This window comes from Ciconia boyciana, chromosome 2 (genome assembly GCF_034638445.1).
Source record: "Ciconia boyciana chromosome 2, ASM3463844v1, whole genome shotgun sequence".
NCBI classification, from domain to species: domain Eukaryota; kingdom Metazoa; phylum Chordata; class Aves; order Ciconiiformes; family Ciconiidae; genus Ciconia; species Ciconia boyciana.
In genome coordinates this window covers 116,241,059-116,263,127 of record NC_132935.1, presented here as the reverse complement: position 1 = coordinate 116,263,127, position 22,069 = coordinate 116,241,059, and the positions used below count along the sequence as shown (strand labels likewise).

At 41.1% G+C, this 22,069-nt stretch overlaps 1 protein-coding gene across 3 annotated transcripts; it reads right to left on the bottom strand.

The window, feature by feature from the left end:
- Nucleotides 1-1,705: 1,705 nt before the first annotated feature.
- Nucleotides 1,706-8,563, bottom strand: LOC140648145 (probable G-protein coupled receptor 141). Of its 3 annotated transcripts, XM_072853685.1 has the most exons (3): nucleotides 8,314-8,563; nucleotides 6,314-6,471; nucleotides 1,706-5,492 (listed from the first exon to the last, which is right to left on the bottom strand). In XM_072853685.1, exon 3 carries the CDS (start codon nucleotides 5,463-5,465, stop codon nucleotides 4,602-4,604), a length of 864 nt encoding a protein of 287 aa, XP_072709786.1. In that variant the 5' UTR covers nucleotides 5,466-5,492; nucleotides 6,314-6,471; nucleotides 8,314-8,563; the 3' UTR covers nucleotides 1,706-4,601. The 3 variants fall into 3 exon arrangements, with proteins under 3 accessions (XP_072709786.1, XP_072709784.1, XP_072709783.1); XM_072853683.1 differs by lacking the exon at nucleotides 6,314-6,471; XM_072853682.1 differs by lacking the exon at nucleotides 6,314-6,471 and having other exon boundaries at nucleotides 1,706-5,477.
- Between the last annotated feature and the right edge of the window lie 13,506 nt (nucleotides 8,564-22,069).

Sequence of the window (22,069 nt, the reverse complement as noted above, 5' to 3'; positions counted from 1 at the left end):
AACCATCTGAGGCAAATAGCATTACTTGATCATCCTTTCTTTTTCCCCACCAAACTCTGTTAGTGCTCAGAATGCCAGTGCTTGAGTGGAGAAGAAAAAAAAAGGGAGGGCGAGTGTGCTTTTGTTTCCTCCTAATGCATCTGTTCCTTCTGCTTGCTTACAGTGAGGGGCATGCCCATCTGACAGCATCACCAATATGACCTTTCTCTATAGGCGGGCAAAAGGAACAGATGCACCAGAAGAAGATGGAGACATTTTCATTTCAGCATTGCTGTTCTGGATACTAGCAGATATGAATTTAAAAAGATATGCTCCTTGTGCCGTTTGCCTGTGAGGGGGCTCACATCACCCTCAGCACTGTTTAAAAGGATATGCCTGAGTTAGGTAGAAGCAAGCCACCTATAGTAGCACCGTAGTTGTGACAGCAGTGAGCACACTAGTTTTTGATGGTAAGAATCCTCTTGCTCCCCCTATAGCTTTCTGTCATCAAGCTAACTTAGGAAGTCAGGTGTACAAATGGGATTTTGGTTTTGTTTTGTTTGCTTGCTCTTTTTACGCAGAACTTCATGTAGAGAACAACAACGGAAGATACATTTAGCAGTTTGATATTCTTTCCTTCAGAATGTCTGGGGATTTTCTCAGCGTTCATTTGATGGCATTAAAAATGAATGGGATGACTAAATGGTTTACAATTTTACATATTCAGTTAACGTGAAAGCAATTACTAATGTGTATAATTATCTCCAGAATTACTTAGATCATGCAAATGGCATTCAAACCAATCATTTTTAACTGTTTTCCAGGGGATGTGTCATTACATAATTCATAGTAAGAATAGTACCCTACAATCTGAGCTCAATATTATTGCCCTTTCAGAATTTACTTCTCAGATTATCCTCCTGGAGAGTGATAACTTTCTATTTTAACCAGTTTTTAGAGTGCTTCCAGATCTCAGTGGGGGACTGGGTATTGAATACAGCTTATCTCTATCACTTTAATGTGAGTCTCGGACGTAACACACTGGAATCAATGCTCAATCCATTATCCTCTGAATTAAGAGGACCCTACTGAGACCAGTGAGTGGTTTGACCTCACATGACTGAGCCCTAGTCAGTAAGAGAAGGTACAGAGAAAATGGTCAACCGTAAAAAAAATAAAAAGAAGCTGAGATTAAAATGCAGGAAAGATAGATCAAGTGGTGAAGGCCAAGAGGCAGAGAGAAGTGTGGTTCATGAGTAGGGTTAAAGAAAGTGACTGTTGGGTGGAAGAAGGAATGGGGATGAGGTACAATCTGGATGGTACAGCAAGCACTAGAATGAAGTTCTACCTGAAGCCTTGGTGCAAAAACTGGTATTTTTTAATAACTGTGAGAAGAAGCTGAAGCATAAGCTGCACTTCACTTTCCATACTTTCCCTCATTGCAATGGTTAATAATAAAGGTTGTTTTGGCTGTGGCTGCAAGGAAGAAGCACCACAGATGCAAGTTTCAGCTACATCCAATTTTCTGGCAACGGGGGGGCAGGGGTCTCACCGACAAGGGGTGTGTGGTGGGCTGACCCTGGCCAGCAGCTGAGCACCCACACAACTACTCTCTCAGTCCCTCCACCCCCAGCAGGACGGGGCAGAGAACAGGAAGAACAAAAGCAAAATTCATGAGTTGAGACACAGACAGTTTAATAGGTGAAGGAAAAAGAAAAAAGCAAACAAGCAGGAAATCACTTATCATCTCCCACAAGGAGATTGATGCCCAGCCAGTCTCTGAGCAACCACCACCAAATAAGTCAATCCCCTCCCTTCTTCTTCTTCTTCCACCTCAGTTTGCATTGCTGAGCATGTCATATAGTATGGAATATCCCTTTGGCCAGTTCAGGTGAGTTGTCTCACCTGTGTCCCCTCCTAATGTCTTGCCCACCCCCAGCCTACTCACTGCGGGGCAGAGTGGGAAAGAGAGAAAGCCTTGATGCTGTGCAAGCATCAAGCAGTAGTCAAAACACTGTGTGTTATTAGCACTGTTTTAGCCACAAATCCAGAACACAGCACCATATGGGCTGCTACGAAGAAAGTTCACTCCATCCCAGCCAGACCCAGTGCAGCATGCAATCCCATGGTACCCGAGCAAGGCAAGCAGAGCAGATCCAATGACAGCCAGCAGTCAGTGGTTACCAGACAACTGTGAAGGGCAACACAGCTTCAGCATCACGCCAGGAAGACAAGTCAGTGGGTCATGGTTATTTCAGCAAGGTACACAGCCAGGCACAGGTAAAATATGTCAGGCAAAAGGCAAGGGCAAGGCCACCAAGGCACAATTTGTTACCATAGCTGAGGACATGCATGCCGTCTCCCTTTTCCTCTCCCAAACTTGCACACCATTATGCTGGACTGCTAGATTATCAGCAGGCTCACAAGCAACACCAGATGACTCTGATCTTTACCAGGTAAATCATCTTGGAAACACTGGGCAGTGAGAATAGGCAGTGACACAGGACATTTCTTCAGGTAACAGAAGGGAAAAACAAGGTACTTGTTGCCCCACCTGGAGCTTTGCCAGTTTTCCTAAAGATTTTGGTGGATCCAACTTACCCCCACTCTTCCTGGTGGCAGAGGTGCAGATGGCTTCTCTGCAGGCCATGCCTTTTGCCTTGTTTTCCTCAAAACTATCCCGAAGTACCAGAGCTTTAAACTTTTTCACCTTGAGGGGCCCTGGCTCACTTATCAGCTACGTATGCTGCATCCTGCCTGGAGAAGGATTTGAAAAGCTGCTGGTTTGGGAGCTATTCACCCATTTTAGAATCTGTTCCTTTGCATTTCATCTCTGTTGTATTGTATTGTACCTCTGGCTGCCGTCTTTGAAAATCATAGGCTGAGCAGACTGTATTGTATGAACAGGAGTGGACCTGATAACACTAGAGGAAGCCATAAGGGCAGGATTTTCAGAAGACTTCAGGACTTGCTGCTGGTCCCCTGGACACCTCCCACTTTTTAAAAGAGGCAGAAAGGATCCTGGAACCATCGGGAATTTTCAACAAAGTTTTTTTTACAGAAATGTAAAGGCAAAAACATTTATTCAGGATTGACGAAGTAGGTGTAAGCTCTTTCATTCAAAGAAATGCTATCAATCTGAGGCATCACTAGCATTACTTTATAGGTGTAACTTTTTAACCCTCCCAAATCAACTTTTGACCTGTTTGAATCCAGGGATCATAGCACTTCTGTAGCACAGATTGCCAGACTAAAAATTATGGCAACTTACGGGGCTATGAAAGAGGAAGCGTACCCTTGTGTGACTCCTGGGAGTCAGGGGTGGGAGAAATCTGGCCTCAAGCTGTTGGGATACAGCAAACGACAGTGGGGCCCTTGGCAGAAGGGTTAGAGACCTTCTGCACTGAGCAGAGCAGGCAGAATGCAATCATGAAAAAGACCTTTTACATAATGAGGATAAAACAGATTCCCAGAACGGATGTGGTTCCCAAAGAACATAATCTGTCTAATGGAGAAAATATATACTACAGCACAAGTTTGTATACACATACGTGAGCATATCTTGAACTGATTAAACACAGTTCAGTTAGTTTATTCTACTTTTGCTTTGTTACATGTGCAAATGGAAAAAATATGGCATCTGACAGTAAATCAACAGGCAACTGAAAGTGACCAGACATCAAAGGTTTTTTGAAGGCTGATAAAATATTTCCCTCTCCTAGAGAGCTGCTGATCCTTCAGTAAATTACCAGACTCCTCAATTCAGATTCCAGATCCAGTTATGGGACCACAGTAACTTGTATTTCTTTGGCTACAATGGACCTAAGGGATAACAGCCACAGATCCAGCCCTGACGGGAGAGTGACATAATGCAGAAGTTTTGAAACCTGTGGCCTGTTCTGCTCTCACTCACTCTAAATGTGTAATTACCACAATTCAGTGAACTGCTTGTGGTTTTGGAATCAAGCAAGTAAAGCTGAAGCTGTGAAAATGATAAGTGTTTTCACATCATTTAATTTAATATACACTTTGTATAAGTGCAGAAAAGAAGGATTCTGCTGAAATATGCTACTACAATATTTCATTCATACCCTGTTTCATGCCTTGAATACTTTTTATTTGAATAGAGTTTATGTCCTTACTATCTAAAATCACTAATACAAAAACCCTGTAAAGGAATTTCTTTCTTCCCTCTCTTCCCTTCAGTATCACAATTGCCAGAAGAAGTTGTTAGACCTTCTGAGTGGACAACTTGTTGGGTTGTTGTTGTGGGTTGTTGTTACTGAGACACTTTGAGGAAAAAATAGAAAGGAATGGATACTCGGGCTATAATTGTTAGAGAGGGACAGCTGAGGAAAATCTTAATGAAGCTTCAGGGCATGACTCTTAGGTCAAAGACTAGAGTAAGACTCATGTGTCTGCCTTCAGGAGAGAAGATAAAAAACAGTAGCTTCTGGAAGATGGATCTTACTAGTCTACAAAAGCCAAACAACACTACAGACCTATACAACCAGGCCAAAAACTCAGCAGTCTCCCTAGCTCAGCGAAGTCCCAACACAGTTTTATTTCTGCCAAAAGCCAGTATTGACACGCTGCAGCTGGATTTCCTGGTAGTTCACAGTTCAGTGGGCTATTCCTGCTATGAAGCACAACATATCCAAACAGCACATTGTTGTTAAAGCTAAAAAAATTTCATTGTATGGGAGTAGTTTATGGTCTTTATCCAGGTGGCAGTTTTGGATGTAATATACTCTGAATACATGATGAGGCATAAAGCACACTAATGTTACCAAGATGAAGAAGAAACTCTTTGCCTGAGCCCTGAATTCCACATGGGAGTTGATGTCAGGCCAGTATTTCACAGCCAGTCTACAGATCACACACAACTGGATTACGGTGAGCACAGCACAAACTGCCACCAAAATCCCAACCAAGCAGTAGTTTATGATCACCATGGGCACCTCTTGTATCTCCTTGTGGAACTGAAAGCATTCGGAGGAGTTGTATGGCTTAGAGGTGCCATAGTATGAGAGAAGAACAGGTGTGATCACCAGCGCTCCCACCAGCCAGACAGCCATCACCCAGGTTGTCGTGTAGCACTTCCTAAACTTGAGTTGGAAGAGGCGTATTATGATGATAGCCACATAAAACGTGAAGGTGGTGTACATGTGGAGGTAAATGATGGCGCTTGCCAGCTTGCAGGCGAACCTCCCGAATTTCCATTCTTGTAAAATGTAATAGCTGAGGCGGAAGGGGATGCTGAGTAGCATAGAGGTGTGCAGCACCAGGAGGCTGATGATGATAATGGTCATCACAGATTGTGATCTCCTTTTAAACAACTGATGGGACATCATGATGACCCCAAGGGTGCCGCCAGTGAAGTTGATGATGTACAGGGCTATGAGAATGGTGCGGAGCCTCTCTGGGGTGCCCAGCAGCGTCTCGTTGGAGGAATGGTTCTGCTGGGTTATGCTACTGTCAGGCATGCTCCTAAGCTCCTGTTTTGAAGGTTACTGAAAGTGAAAAATGGGAATTTTTAAAATAGACACATTTTCTTTGTTGCTTCCTTTACTGTTAACTATGGAATGTCAGATTCATGAAGGGACATTTTACTGAATTGTGTTTGAAATGGTGTTATCCCATGTAGTATACAACCTTATAACTGTTGTCATACTGTATATGACAGCAATGACCCATGCCTCTCAGTGTTAAAACCACTTTTTATATAATTATGAATGAGTTTTTAATTTACTAAACTGCATTCTAGGACCTTTTTTCAATTATTCACCTCTAGATTTAGCCATTTGAAATACCCAAGACACTGTCTGTAAATTATACAAGTTTAATCTGCACTCATGTTATAAAGCTAAAGTTGAAGGTGGGAAAAATACTGAAATGTGAAGAGGTTGTACCTATAATTAGTGGATACTTTATGAAAACACCTGAGCCATCTTTTTAGCATCTTGCAGGACACCCATAAGGCAGCAACAGTTTCAGTTTCTGGATGCATAGAGCACATTGAAAATAAAGATCTGCAGATGAAAATTCAATTACTTCTTGCTTCAGTTCCAAGTCCTTTTGCTACAGAATTTCACCTGGGCTACTCTACTATGAAAAGTGAAGAAAAGCTAAAAATTAATTTAGGAACAATATTCTGAAAGATATAATCCTATTGGCACTTGTTGAACATAGCCACATACAGCTGCATTCCTATTAGACTTAAGGCAAAATGTAGACTGTTCAGTTGTTCGGACTTGCATACAGATTTCTGTACAAGTATATGGGGATAGCATGCAGGGTACATGCATACTTTGCTAATGAAATCTGTCTTTACCTTACGAAGAGTTTCAAAAGAACAAAGAGCTGAAAAATGGTCTCTTAAAAAAGCAGCATCTTCTCTCTCTGATTCCTTTGAAGTTTGAAATCAGTATACTTGTTTTAATCGGCAATTCTTAATTCTGTTGCACTCATCTGTAAAATGATAGACTGCAACTGCAAAACATTTTCAGAGAAACTTCTTATTTATGAAGCATCAGGCAAAGCATCTTTAGAAGGCCATTGGAGTATTGTGTCCAAGACTGATATAAATCTTTCTGTTCACTCCCTTTTAAAATGCATTATTTTAGAAGAATTTAAATGGTTAAAGTTGTATACCCGTCTAATATTCCTGAGACGGGCATGAGAAATTTGCTTTCCCAGAAACTTTGCTATAAGAAAAGTTTTACAAGCTTTAAGAAGATGGCTTTCCGCTCTTGACACAAAATCATTTTCCAATGTGTATTGTTAATATTTCAAACTAGCTTTAAGAAAGTACAATCTTTTTGTTGTTATAAACAGCATAATTACAGCCTAGATGCCAACATTTTATATTACTCAGAAATAGATTATGTTTTTTCACTATTTATAGAAATAAAATACTTAAATTTTACCTTATCATGTCTTATTTTTGTGACTTCCCCCTTCTTCGACATTTCATGCATTCATAGCATATGGCATATAGAACCAGTATGAAAAAAAGAGCCTTTGGTGTTACTGTTTGACCGAGAACGATTGAGGGTTTTCTCAGCCCACATACAGGAAGGCATAAGCCTTTTTTCTTGCTTCATTGCGATAGCAATCAATCACATACGTTCAACATCTAATACTATTTTGTTCATGCAGAGAGAACAGCTGAAAAGCTGCTGAGCTGACCGTCACTGTGCTCGGACATGTAGGACAGACCCACTCATCAGGACTACTGCCCACAGTTTGGTCAGTCTTACAACTCAGATGGGCAGTGATTCCCTGAGCTGTACAACTGCTACGAGTTACTGGGTTTTGCTACCAAGCAAGTAAGAAGTGCCACTGATCAAGTGAAGAAATATGCAGCTGAGCAGAGGATTTTTCATTATAAATGCACTTTTCCGCTGAACTTGTTGTATGTTTAATAATTAAGTTAAATGTGCCAGAATAACAAAGTGTTTAGCAGAGTCAAAAGATTTCACTCTGACGTGCTATTAGATCTTCAAGAATTCAGAGGAGATTACTCACTGTTTAAATATTATAAGTAAAATAAGCTTCAGACATATATGAAAAGCGACTTAAGAGTTCCTGCTGTTAAAAAAAGACATGCAGAGGCCAGTGGAGCTTGAAGATTATGCCTGACCTGCAGGCGTGAATGCTGACCCTAAACCATATCATTAGTATAAGGTATCTATCTCACTAAAAAGAGGAAAACATTGAGTCAGGGCTCTTCTAGAGACATTAAAAAGCAGTTTCTTGATGAGAAATTAAACAGAAAAATGTTAGCCCAGTTTATTTTTCAATTAGAGTTCTGGACTGCTGTCAGAATCATCAGTACTCAAACACGAAAGGACAACACACAAGGTTTTGTGAGCAATAAAGTAAAAACAATATTCCAGCAGGGCTGAACTAGCATTGCTCCTGCCATCATGCAGTTGTCCTCTGCTGTGGATGTGAGGATCATTCCCTCTGAGAGGCTTCTCTCCTATTATTAAGTACGTTAGGAAGAACAAGATGTGAAAGAGAACTATTAGAAGTAAATAAATACAAAGACTCAAAAAACCAAGGGCGCTAAAAGTCAGGGAGAGAAACAGAAAGGTTTGTGAGGGTGAGAAAGAACGTGGAGACAGCAGTCTGTGAGACATTCTCAGGATAAACTCTGAAAGCTTTGAGGAAGCAGTTACCATCTCATCTAGACCAGGATTCCAGAACAGGAGGGATGCCCATTTTGGAGACTGCATATACTCGCGGGCTTGGGGTAAGAGAAATGTGCAATTGCTGCAGCAGACGAGAGCACTGAAGGAAAACAGCTACGTGAATAATGGTACTCACCAGATGTGGTTCCAGCATCACTTAATCCCACGTAAGGACAGGCTGCTGCCTGACATGGTAGCAACGGTGTCTGGATGGCGAAATGATCAGCTGGTTCTGCAGAAACACACAGGAAGGTAGGGAACAGCCTGGGTGTCACAGACTGGTGGTTTAGAGTGATCATGAAACTACATCCACAGCCTCTGGGTAAAGCAGGGAAATGCCTGCAGCCTTGTGTTCTGTCCGCAGGACCTGAAGTGATCCACAAAGCTTGAACCACCAAGTAATAATGCAGAAGAGACATGAAGAAATTGCATTCCTGAAATTGCTGCTATGTGACAGCCAGCATTCCAGACAGAGCCGAATCAAGCTAAGAGATCAAGAGCTTTGCGCACTCTATTATTCTGTTGAGTCCAGTCTGAGCTCTTTGGATGTAAAGTGATGCCAAAAACCCTGCAAAGGTGTTGCATAGATAATTCTCTTGTCACCTTGGGGAGACCACTGTTGGCTGACACCAAAGCAACTCAGAGGTATGAAACATCAATTGGACTTCACATTTGATGTTTCATATCTCTGAGTTGCTTTGTCCACAAAATGTTCCTTGAAGGCTGTATGTTGAAGCTGTTCAGTGTGTTAACCTTTCGTCTTCATGTTCTTCTGTTAAAAAAATCACTCAACTCAGCTCTGTAATCTAGGTCTTAAGTTTTAGGTTAGTTTCTCATTTGAGTACAAAAGGAAATTGAGTCACACCAGCCTGTTCGAATGAACTTTCAGATCTTGCTTTTGCTTCTTACTTCATCAGCACATAGATTCCCTTGACCAGTGGTGAGAATAAAGGTCAAAAGAGAAATGCATATATACACATCAGAGATCCAGGCCAAGACTAGCATCACAAATAGATTTTAAGGAATGAAAGAACTGGGCATGTCTGGTTCAACATTGGGGGAAACAGAAGACAAAGAAGAAAGGTGAAGGTTTATATTATTAAGAAGAGAAAACGAAACAGAAGAAGAAGCAATAGTTGAGAGAAGAGGAACAAGGCCTGTTGGATGTTCAGGGACGGGGTGAGTCTCACTGGAAGTGTTACTCACTGTGCCTATGCATGGGTGTAGTGGACTTCCTTTAAGCAGGGTCTAGATCCACAGTAGAACTCTAAGTTCTTGATTTCATTTAATTTCTGCATGATTTCCTCTGCTTTCTGTGTCGCTTTGTAAGAAAATGTTACGTTTACTGGTCAGTATAATAGCAACCAAGGCTTCACGTACAAACTCGAGAGCTCCTTTCTGTCTAGGAACAACCATAAAACTGCTCTACCTTGTATTACTGGATAGGTTTTCAGTTTTAGCTACTTCCAACCTAGGGTCATAATTGCTGATAATTTCAATTATTTCCTATTAAGCCCTCTATTGCTAGTTACTTATAAGAACTGAGCTACGTATAGGTCAGTCGTAAACAACAGTAAGATAGGGAATATCTGTATTATGTTTTAACATACTGCTTTTTCTGTGATTACAGATGTAATCACAGCTCTTGCTGTCTCATTCCCACTCTGTTAGACATGAGTCACAGGTACCAGAAAGTGAGCAAATCAAACTCCATGGTTAGTCAACTTGCAGGATAATCCCTTTAATTTGCCAATCCCACCCACTCATGCAGCATGAAGAATTTAATAACTTCAGCCAGTAAATGGTCAACAAGGTTAGCAGGAGATTTGAGATTCTTGGACTAATCTTCTACTTATTTGGTTGCAGATTTGCTGAGAGGTTTCTCAGGCTTTGTTTGTCAGGATGGAAGAGGCTATCTGGCTTCTCTGTTTATTAGAAATAATAACATATAGTTGCCTCAGTCATACCTATTTAATATGCCTCAAAAGTAGACATTATGCTTTATATAAGCAGAAGTAATATATCATGGATTTCTGTGGAGGAATTTGGCAGAGTATATCACAGGCAGGCTATGACTTGCCTTTTGAAACAAAACTGTTATTTCTTGGGTTTGGTGCAAGGAGATGAGATTTATTATTACAAGTTCAGGAACTTGTCACTATTCTCCTGTGCTGGTACATACCAGTTAGTTTAGTAGTAAGTTAGAAGATTTATGAAGTGGTTATGTCCTACTATTTGGTCTAGTTGCCCTCCAAGACCTGTAAAGGCAATTAAAGTTGTTGCTGCTTTAGGTTATTCCAGAAAATTGATAATGCTGGCTTTAAAGCGCTATGGTACTCAGGAACAGCTGCAGAAAACCACATGCGAGCCAAGGGTCTGGCACTGACAGCATAACCTTTTCCTGGTCCCAAATGCTTTCCTTTGTGCTTCAACACGCTGCCACCCATCCTCCTTGTCAAACTTAATTCCCTTTGTTTTCAGTCCCCCAGCCTTTCTCAGAAGTCTGCATTTCTAGGGATAGCCCCACACAATGCTACTTTACCCTGTTTCTCATGTTCTTTTGCTTGATAAATACAGTCACAGCAACAGAGCCCAAATTCTTCTTCCCTGATACTAATATTCAGAATCAACAAGCCTCTGCAGGAATTAGATCCCTGCCACAAACGTTTGCTTGACACAGAGTTGGACAAGGCTTAATGTTTATTAAACTAAAAAGCAATTAGGAAGAAAACACACAAACTAATTAACTTATGCAGGAAAGCAGAGATCCGCATTGCACTGATAGCCATTTTCGATGAGTTACAGGAAGCATGGAGGGTGCCCAAAACAGAGGTGGTGCTTTCAAGGTGAGGTGGAGAGGTTGGTTTTGGGGTTGTTTTTTGGTTTAGTGTTCTTTTTCCAAATTCCCATTGATCTTAAACTCCCAGAAATCTTGCAACTGTGTGTTTGTGACCATCTCCCATGAAAATGAGCCTTACCTTTACTGAGGAAAGTTTCCCATTGTTCTGGAAGAAAGGCGAGTGCTTATGTTCTGGATGGAGATGCAGAGAGAGCACTAGAAAACAGGGACTAGGACTCTGAAAATAAATGTTTGCATTTGTCAGAAAATTAGTTTATAATTTGATTATTCTGGTGTCTAGAAGCCTGTCACCCATTTTCGTCAAAACACATCCCAAAAAGCACATCTACTATTAAAACAATGATGAAAGAGGATTTTGAACTATTGAGAACTTGAAGTATCAGATATCAGCTCTCTGGAAGCCAAACCAATGAGCAAATCAGAAAAAATAGGTTACCATTTATCCTTAGGGGGGATCAATATCAATAGTGTGAATTCTGAGATATAAAAGAAATTAAATATCAGTATGAAACAGAAGACCTAGAGCATCTCCAATATATAGTGGTAATATTTCATGCTGTTCTCAGTAGTGGAAACTGGACTGGTTGTGAAACTGTAAGATTTTTTTAGTTCCTATCACTGAATAGAGATTTGAATACAAAATCTATGCTGCAGGCTACCAGCCTTTTCCGATTTAATTTCCTGTGGGATTTCCAAAGACACCTAGAGAAGCTAGAGTTTGAGATTTTAATATTTTGGCTAGTGGATGCCACCACAGAAGCTGCTTCGCTGGAAGAAAAGACAGGGCCAAGGTTTGGAAAACCTGCAGTGGGGCAAATCCGCAAGCAGAGGAAACTCCAAAGCTGAGGCCATTTGTGCAGTGGACTAAGTCCTGTATTTACAAAAACTGACTCTTTCACCCTCACTCAGAGTGCCTTGTCCATAGCATGGCCACCATTTGCAGAAGAAAATACAAGAGAGAAAAAAGCAGTTCTGCAACACTCAATGACAGAAGTGGCTTAGGAAGCAAAGCGTTCTGCAGACAAGAATAATCTGAAAGGATTAAAAAAAAAAAAAAAAAGAGATGCTCCTCATGTATTTAAAGTATACTTCTTCTCTGCCCTGCCTTGTAAAAGATTCTGTTGACTTCATCAGAGGTGCCAGTAGCAACCAGAAATGAACCTATGTGCTGGCCAGCCCATCACCCCTGGTAAGAGCAGGAGTTCCAGCAGACCCAATGATTTCTCAGGGCAGAGTTGTCATTTTATATTCCAATCACAAATATCACTGGCATCATCAGATCTGGCAACTCAATGGTTTAATAAAAGACTGCCAAAGTTACCAAAAAAATAGCATCTCTACTGGGGTCTCTCTCTAGGCCTCGGGTTTCTTTTGGGTCCAAAGCACCCAGTTCTTCCTCTTTTCAGGAGGAGGTTGCAGACTACTTAAATGACAACAGTGATTACCCCAGCTGCTCTGACTTACATCCATGCCAGCACTTCTATGTGCTATGATAGTGCTATGATAATGATAAGTAGTGACCACAGCTTCCTTACAGAAGGATATTTCTTTACCGGAAACAAAAAATGGCCTTTAAGAGGAAAGACATTTAAATTAATAAAGCAGACTCTGTGCTTATTTAGATCTTACCCAGGTTTGCTATTTGCTGAAATGTGAGGAACCATTACTTGAGTGCATGTCCCAAAGCAACTCAGAAAGGCTTTTTGCTCACTATATCAGAAAATATCTTTGAAGTTATATATATTGTACATATTACTAAATAATTCAGCCAAATTCAGCATTTGGAAGATGAAACAACAATGTCATTTCTGCTGCCTTTTTGTTAATTGGGAAATCTCTGTGCTTCCATTATACATGCTGTTTGCAGGAATGAAATAAAATGAATGCCATGCCGTATGTCTGTTTATACCCCATACTGTCAACACATGGCAAAGAGAATATATGCAACCAATCAAAATGCTCTCGTACTAAAATGATCATGATCCTAAGTACCACCAAACTGTCTGCATCAATTCATTCAATAGCTTTCATTGTTTCTTTGTTTTCTCAGTTCAAGGATTTGAGCAATTACTGTAATTGTAAGAACATTTCTACCCTAAAGCATAGATGGGCCATGCAGCTAATTAACATACTTTAAGCTAACTCTATGAAAATGAAATATGTGATAGGTTTCAAATGAACTATTTAGCGGAGTCCTGTTGGACTTATCTTTCCATTGTAACAAAAATAGATTGTAGAACAAGAGAATGGGATGGAGGGGAACATTTAAAATGAAGTGATTAACTTAATTGCTTTTCTTTCAACCACCAGCAGTTCTTAGAAGTGAAGGATGGCAGAAGCCTTTCTTAATGCAGAAGATGCAGGGAGGAAATTATTTCTGTATGTGCAACATGAGGTTACTTTATAAAATCTTGTACTCAACTACCAATCATTTTTGAATGACTGAAACTCAAATGAGTACAAAATGTCACAAGCTTGAAACTTGAATATTTTAATGCATCAGTTGCCAGCTGAAGAGAGGTATGGAGAGAAGGAGTCAAGAGCAATGACCAAATCCCTCAATTCCTAACATTATCCCACTGTAGGCAATCAGTCTTGGCTTCAGAGAGATAGGAGAGGGCTACCTTTAAAAACAGAAGAGGGTCTTTAGGATTCAGCAGTTACCTCCCTTTGGGGGTAAAGGCAGCTCTTCTTCTGGTGCTTTTTCTCTACTTTCCATGGGAGCCTGCAGGGGTTACTGGGCGGCCAGTGTTCCTGAGCTCCAACAAGCCTCTCCTGTCTCTGCTTCTGGCTTGAAAGTCTCTGAGCAAATATGGTGGAGCAGAGATTAAGAACCTGCTGCTCTTCATCCAAAAATTCAGTAGGGGAACATCCCCAGATCCAAGAAGAGCCTTAAATCCATGTAATCCAGCACAAATATAACACTTGTTAGTGATGCACTCCTTTACCCAAGAGCAGAGGGAAAGCCCGAGGCCTGTGGATGAAGAGGACAGACTGCAGGAAGCACCGTAGCTCTTGAGACTAACAGGAGGAATCACACCCCCAAGATGTTTAGAGATTGAGGGGAATGCTCAGCTCCAGGGACAAGGCCTACGAAAGAGGGGTAGAAAAGTTCTTAGAATTAGATAAGACAACTGAGAAACGCTCGACAATTTAAAAAAGGAAAAGGTAAATCAAAATAACGTTGAATAGCAGGGCTAGGAAAAGTAAGGTTGCTGTTGCTCAGTGAGGCAAGCGAAAGAAAGGAGAACTTTGCCTCTTTCATACCCACCTACAGCAGGAGGCAGGATTTGACAGCGCCCACGTTGGACTGCTGCAAGTCTGAAAAGGCATCTGTGGTAGTACTCATATGGAGGTTCATCCACAGGGTAAATATACATTCTGGAAAGAATTAAAAGCAGAAGCTGATGTTTCTTTAATGATAGCTGGTGGGCTACTAACGTCCTTGCAAACCCGCCTGACTAATCTATTGCGCAGTGACGGTGTTGTCAGCCGGCTGTTCGTACAGACCTCCAGGACCTCAGAGGGTACAAACCTTTCTGTAGAGAAATGCAGTCATCTGGCCTGTGAAATAATTGAAAGGGCCTGAAGTCCTTGCTCAGCTCCCATTTTAAATACCTGTAAGAAAAAAAGTGATTGCACTTCACAGAGGACCATACAAAAAGGATGAAGCAAACTCAGGTTTTATAAATCGCAATGCTTTTAGATATGTTTTCTGTATACCTTTGAGATAAATAGAAAGCAAAAAACCAGCACAGGGGTTTCTCTGCCTTATCTGCTATTTCTGTCTCACTTGGAGGTCCATTCCCTGTTCATATAAAAGCCTTCTGGGTGGTACTGTCCTTAGCACCCTACAGCTGCCTTCCAAGGATGACGGGGCAGGCAGCTGTTTCCCCAGGTTTATCACTGACCCACACTACAGATTTGCTGCCCTAAGTGTTTTGCTTGCAGGATAACTGCAGCCACATACACCTGCATGAGGAGATTTTCCATGATCCACATACCATGGTCGTATACCTACTCCAACCACATGTAACATCCCTTCGGCAGCTATTTACTCACTATGAAAAATAAGCTCGGGGGAAGATTTTCTTTTCAAGAGGTCATACTTTTCCTCTAAGCAAATCCTGACCTCTTTGGAGATTTATCTTATTTAAATCTGAGAGAGAGAAAAAGCTGCCTTAAATATGATTAATAATTTGATCTAAAGTGCAGATGAAAATCAAGGAGGGAGTTTACCTACATGTTTCAAAGGTACATAGATTTATGTGTTTCAATTGTACATTCTCAATGCACAAAATAGCAGAAATAATTGTAGTAGAAATAAGCATCTTTAAAAACATTGTATTTATCTGTAAAGCTGAAGGCCTGATTCATCTAAAAATTCAAAGTTATGTTCCTTTGCATCAGAAAATGCAAACTCTCAAAAATAAATCCAGGGATTATGTCCTCAGATCAAAGGAAGACAGTGAAAGAGGCAATTAATTCTCTTGCTTCTTTTTCTTTTCCACTAAGCATGGTTTTAGGCATGACTGTCAAACTGTTGTCAGCCAGCATCAACCAGTTGTTACCTATGAGAAGCTAAAAATTAATTGATTTAAAAGTTGCTTGTTAGATCCTCCTGATACTTGAAAATCCTTCTGATTAAAAAAATGAATAACTAACATAGGTTTTTCCCGTTTGAGCCTTGGGGATTTTTTGCTTTGCAGTTCAAATTTAACAATTTGAATAAAAATAAAGTTGTATCAAAATCCAATTTTATTTGCTAAACTAAAGCTCTTTGGTGCAATCCAAACTACCAATTTAAGGAACTTTACAGTCTTTTAACTCCTTCTTCAAAAATGTGGCTTAAATTCTAAAGTGTGGTGGGTTGACCCCGGCTGGCAGCTCAGCCCCCACCCAATCGCTCACTCAGTTCCCCCAGAGGGATGGGGGAGAGAATTGGAAGGGCAAAAGAGAGAAGAAAACTTGTGGGTCAAGATAAAGACAGTTTAATAAGTGAAGGGGGGGGGGGGGATTAAATTATGCAAAAGCAATCATCACTCACCACCAGCAAACCGATGCCAAATCAATCTCCAAGCAACAGCTACTTGGGAAAAACTACCCCCCAGTTTTACTGCTGAGCATGATGTTATATGGTATGGAATATCCTTTTGGTCAGTTCAGGTCAGCTGCCCCAGCTGCATCCCCTCCCCACCTCCTGCCCACCCCCAGCCCGCTGGCTAGAGGGGCAGACTGGAAAAACAGAGAAAGTCTTGGCGCTATGCAAGCATGGCTCAGCAAGAGCTAAAACACTGGTGTGTTATCGACACTGTTTTGGTCACTAATCTAAAACACAGCACCATACAGGCTGCTATGGAGAAAATTAACTCCATCCCAGCCAGACCCAGTACAGAAAGGAAAAATGCAATTTTGAAGCAAACAGTTGAAATATTCTGAAAATGTAACAAAATATGAATCTTTTCAAAATGAAAGCTTTTGTTTGGAAAAATTAAAAAAAAAAAGTATGTTCAGAAAGCTTTTCTGGAATATGGATTAATCCAGAAAAAAGTCCTTCTAGGGCGCAATTTTCATCTGAATGGACCATACTTACTTAATATTTTCCCCAAAGCATCTGTCTCTAGTAGAAAAAATCCCTCTTACTGTTTGTAGAGGAAGGCAGGGGCAGAGTGGGGTGAGTTATAAAGGCTTCGGTCACTGGAAGGTAGGGCATATCAGGTGAATGAGGACCTCAGGTGTGAGGGTCAAACAAGGCATTGAAAGACCACTGAAGAGGAGCTGGCAGGAAAGGCGGGAGTCAGCTGGGAGCAAAGCTCCTCAGTGCTGAATCTGATACGCTTCAACATCCTCACCACGAGCTGCATAACAGGACAGAGCTTTGTGGATAACAGCAAATGGGATGGAGCAGTAATATGCTGGAGGGCAGGGCTGCTGTTCAGAGGCACCTCAGCAGACTGGGGGAATGGGCCAGCAGGAATCTTATGAGGATATTAATAATAATTTGAGAGTGTGCAGCACTAAGCCAGGAGCCCAGAGGAGGTGTTTGGATTCTCCGTCCTTAAAGATTTTCAAAACACAACTAGACACAGTCCTGGGCAGCCTCATCTAACTTTGACTTTAGCCATGCTTTCAGCAGGGGATAGGACTCAAGAGGTCTCTTACGATCTATTTTTTCCCATGATTCTGTGATTTTAACTCGTCTTAATAGCACAGAGGTGAACCTCCCTTCCACATCTTTACTTCATGTTCACAGCTTTGTGAAGGTTCAAGTTACTAAATCTGGGTACTAAATATAGTAACTAACTCGCAGCAATTATTAATGTGGAACATTTAGTAACACATATCTAAATTACCATTTGCTCCTACACGCATTCTGACCTCTAGAACAAGATTTTGTCCTTGCTATTATTTTATCAGCTCAGGGTTTTTCTGTTATAGCAAAAATACCCCTTGACATTAAAATACATTAAATCACTTTGGTCCAACATAATTACTATTTTTTTCATTTTTCACTTCACCAGTAACTGCAGTGGTTTCACACTCCTACACACTTTGGTAAAAGGTGTTGTTATGGTGATGTATGTCACATGCTGTTCTTTTCCATATGCCTCTGGTACCACTTTTTTTTGTGTCCCTTGTATAGTTAAATATGCCCACGAGTGACCATTTTGGGGTATTTAACCAAGGAACAGCTGATATTTTTCTTGCAGAATCATTTTTGTCTCACAGCTTGGCTTTACTTATTTGTCTGTGAACTAAATGCTTACTGTCTAATTTAACTTGTCATGTTTTTCATGTGTTCTTGTAATTTTGCTGCTTCTCTACTTCACATTCATTGGGGTGAAAAGTTTGCTGCTGGTGTTTGACAGCCTTCTTTAACCTCCGCACCCCAGTACTGCATTACAAAGAGCTCCATCTCTCCTAAAGCACCCGAGAAAGCTCAGCCTTTCAAACTGTTTAATCGACTGAACATTAATAACACTCAATGAAAGAGGTATCAGCTTGGGTTTGCAGTCTGCTGTTAGTGGTGGACAGAATGAGAACTCGACTTTCACGTGTGATTATTTTTCATTATTTTATTTGTGACTGAGTTTCCAGATCAATTATTGTTGAGACAATGTAAAATGCATGAAAGTGTGCGATATCCACTCAGCAGCCCTGAAAGGAGCATATTCTTGAATATCAGAGCAGTGCTACAGTAAATTGCCTCTTATTTATTACAAGATTGCATACAGAGGAGATAACAGCAGAGCTAACGAGACTGCATATATATGGGTTACATTAGGAATGAGAAACAGCTACGCTAATTAACTCTGCTCCCTAATGAAATTAAATTCATGCAGTAAAAGACATTTATAATAAAGTCAATACAAAACCAAAGTATATCAGTTTCTAATTCCTTCACTATGGGCAGGGTGACATAAACAATATCATGATTATATATTATCATGGAACAGTAATCATTGACATGGAGGAAGGGGGACTTAGTGTTGGTAGGCTGAGGTTGTTCCAGTTTCCACCGAAGAAAACAACAGCTTCCTTTCCTCACCCCTTCTCTCCTCCAAACATGCAGACTGGTAAATTAGTGAACTATTATTTCTCACTTTTTAAGTTAATTTTGGAAAAATAACTTGATACATTAATTCGCACATGTAAATTCCTTAAAAGCAATGTAAGCTCAAAATGTAAGCTTGAGTAGAAGACATAAAGCAGCATTTTTTTCCCACTGAGCTCACAATTATTTTCACAATTGAGACAATGGTGACAAGGGCTGCTTATGCTTCCATTATGCCCTGTAACATTTCAGTCAACTTGCTTGCTGGTCCATCTTGGGGACAGTCACATCGTCTCCCTTGTTGCCAGCTGGATGTTGACTTGGCTGTGCCTTCTCGTCTCAGTTGTCAACCCACGTCTTTCTACCTGGCCAGCCTAGTCTGCCCATGCTCCTTCATCCTGCTGGTGAAAACAGAGGTCAGCTTTGGAGTGTGGGGTAGCTAGTGGTTGTCCACTGGCCATGGACTCTGGTGGCAAAAGGCTATGTGTCTGTACAGTCTGTGTGGGTGGAGGCTTCTGAGGTTGTAGGTGAATTTCATCTGCCGGAGACCAGATGCAGGCTCTGTTGCAGCTCAGCTCTAGTGGCAGTACTGGTGGGGTCCTCTGGAGCTTCATGGGCTGTGGGGACAGGTGATGCAGCAGGGGTGGTCAGCACAGAGACCATGTCCTCCTCAGTCATTAGGCAGTTGATGATATCCACTGGAAGAGAGGTTGAGGTGAGCCCACACCTGGGATCTGTTCCAAACAGAGCTGAGTACGGTGTACAATTTATTCCCAAGTGGTGAGCTGAATTCTTAGCAAACTGCACAAAGCATATTCCCATACACCAGTCCCACAAATTATTGTTTGCCATCCACTCCATAAGCATGTCCTTTATATTGCTGTTCGGATGCTCTGCTAGCTCTTGGCTTTGAGAGTGTCCTGGTTTTCCATGCACTGAGCTGAGCTGAGGCCACAAATACATTAGTTCTTTCATGACTTGAGTAATGAATTCTGTTCCATCATGACCCTGCAATACAACAGGGGCTCCAAAAGTGAGAATGATGTCAAGAAGCTGTAGAGCCACCTCAGCTGCTTTTTTTGGGATAAGTGCACAGAGAACACAAAATTTGGTGACGCAGTCCTGGTACACCATTATCTACTTCAAGCTGCCTAGACAAATGGACTGCATATTGATAAAGTAAACTTGCCCCCGCGCTAAGTGCTCCTTGTTCAGAACAGGCCAGCCAGCAACCTGTTCCAAGTGGTGCCTTCTTTTTTCTTGGCACATGACACAGAAGGATTTGAAGTGCTCAGACGCATCTCTGGTGATGTTTGCATACTTAGACAAGTGTTTTGTGACACGGTTGTGGCCACCATGGCCAGTAGCCATATGTGCTTTTTTTATTATATCATATGTATCTTCGATGCTCACATAATATGTGGGAGATCCCTCTTTCGTCTGCCTCCTCTTAATCAGCTTCTCTGTGTCTCCACATTGTAGAATTTCATATCTGAAATGAGGGAAATAGCAAGCAGTTTATTAGCAATAATGCTGTGTATCTAAATGGGGAAAGCAGCGATGTATACAGTTAGAGTTAAAAAACCAGAAAGAGTAGGTTCTCCACACTTACTTTGTAAGCAGATAGTATTCATGTCTTGACTTTGACTTGGGATTCTGTTTTGTCTTCTTTATTTCAACAATAGTTGCACAATACTCTGCCTTTGGGATCATGTACTTGGAGCATTTCTTATACTTTTTGTATAGTTCTCTAAATTTAACTTCGAAGTCCTGAGGCATCTTCAGGATTGATTACTTAGCAAGTAGAGAAATCTGATTCAACTCCCTCCTTTTATGTACAACTGCTCTTGCACCAATTTCTGACGTATGCTACAGTCATATTGTGAAAACAGTCATTTTGTAAAATGACTAAAATCTCCAGCCATCTCTCAAAATGACTTCCAGTTATTTTGCAAAATGACAGAAAATGTAGGCAGGTATTATGCAAAATATCTAATCTCTAGCTTTGTGAACTTATTAGCTTAAAAGACAACAGAAAGAGCTGCTGTATTTCATTTTATTTCCCAAACTGTTCAAAACCACACAGTATATTGCAGAGCAAACTATATATTACATTTTCTAAAATAAAGACTCTTGTGAGGTTGTCGTGGTTTAGCCCCAGCCAGCAGCTAAGCACCACGCAGCCGCTCGCTCACTTCCCCCCCGGTGGGATGGGGGAGAGAATCGGAAGAGCAAAAGTAAGAAAACTCATGGGTTGAGATAAGAACAGTTTAATAATTGGAACATAATAATAATAATAATAATAATAATAATAATAATAATGAATTATAATGAGAAGGAAAACAACAAGAGAGAGAGAGAGAGAGGAACAAAACCCAAGGGAGGGAAAAAGGAACAACAACAACAAAAATTATACAACCGCTCACCACCTGCCGACCGACGCCCAGCCAGTCCCCGAGCAGCGATCGCTACCCCCCGGCCAGCTCCCCCAGTTTATATACTGGGCATGACATCATATGGTATGGAATAGCCCTTTGGTCAGTTTGGATCAACTATCCTGGCTGTGCCCCCTCCCATTTCTTGGGCACCTGGCAGAGCATGGGGAGCTGAAGGAAAAAAAAAAAATCCTTGACCAATGTAAATACCACTTAGCGACAGCCAAAACATCAGCGTGTTATCAATATTATTCTCATACTAAAATCCAAACCACAGCACTATACCAGCTACTAGGAAGCAAATTAACTCTATCCCAGCCGAAACCAGGACAGTATCCACCCCTTATTCTATACCATTTACGTCATGCCCAGGTTCTACCCTTTCTAATACAATTAATCACCACCACTTTTCCTGTCTCTTTATATATATGTACACACAGTTATCATTCCCTTGGTCTATGGGCCATCCTTCTAAAATGTTTATTAAGTTCATTTAGTCCATGACTTTGGGCTCCATCTGTCATAATAGTCCTTCATGGCAGAAGAGATGGTGTATGGTGTTGGATTGTTGCATGCTGAAGCCAGTTCTGGTTCCATCACCACTGCACTTTGCTTGCTTTCATCGAAGTTCATTCTTCACTAATCTGGGTGATCCTTATTGAAATACCATTGATATGGTGTATAGTAACCATAAAAGTGATGACACACAGTATTATATAGCAGTTAACATCATACCATTTAGTTCATTGGCTATTCTCACCCAAAATCAAATCCCCTTGAGGTACACATCGGACTTCCCCATCCTTTCGCATTACCCACCAAGTGCACCCAGGTCCTTGAGCAAAAGCAATCCCACAAATGGGTTTGCCTTTGCCTGAGGCAGGAGTAACCCAGACTGTCTTCCCCAGCATGTTTTTTATGTGTACTACAGGGACCTTATCCCCTTCTACAGTGCGTAAAAGTTTTGATTGGGCAGGGCCAGCTCGATTGACAGATCCTCTAATGTTGACTAACCAGGTGGCCTTTGCTAAATGTGTATGCC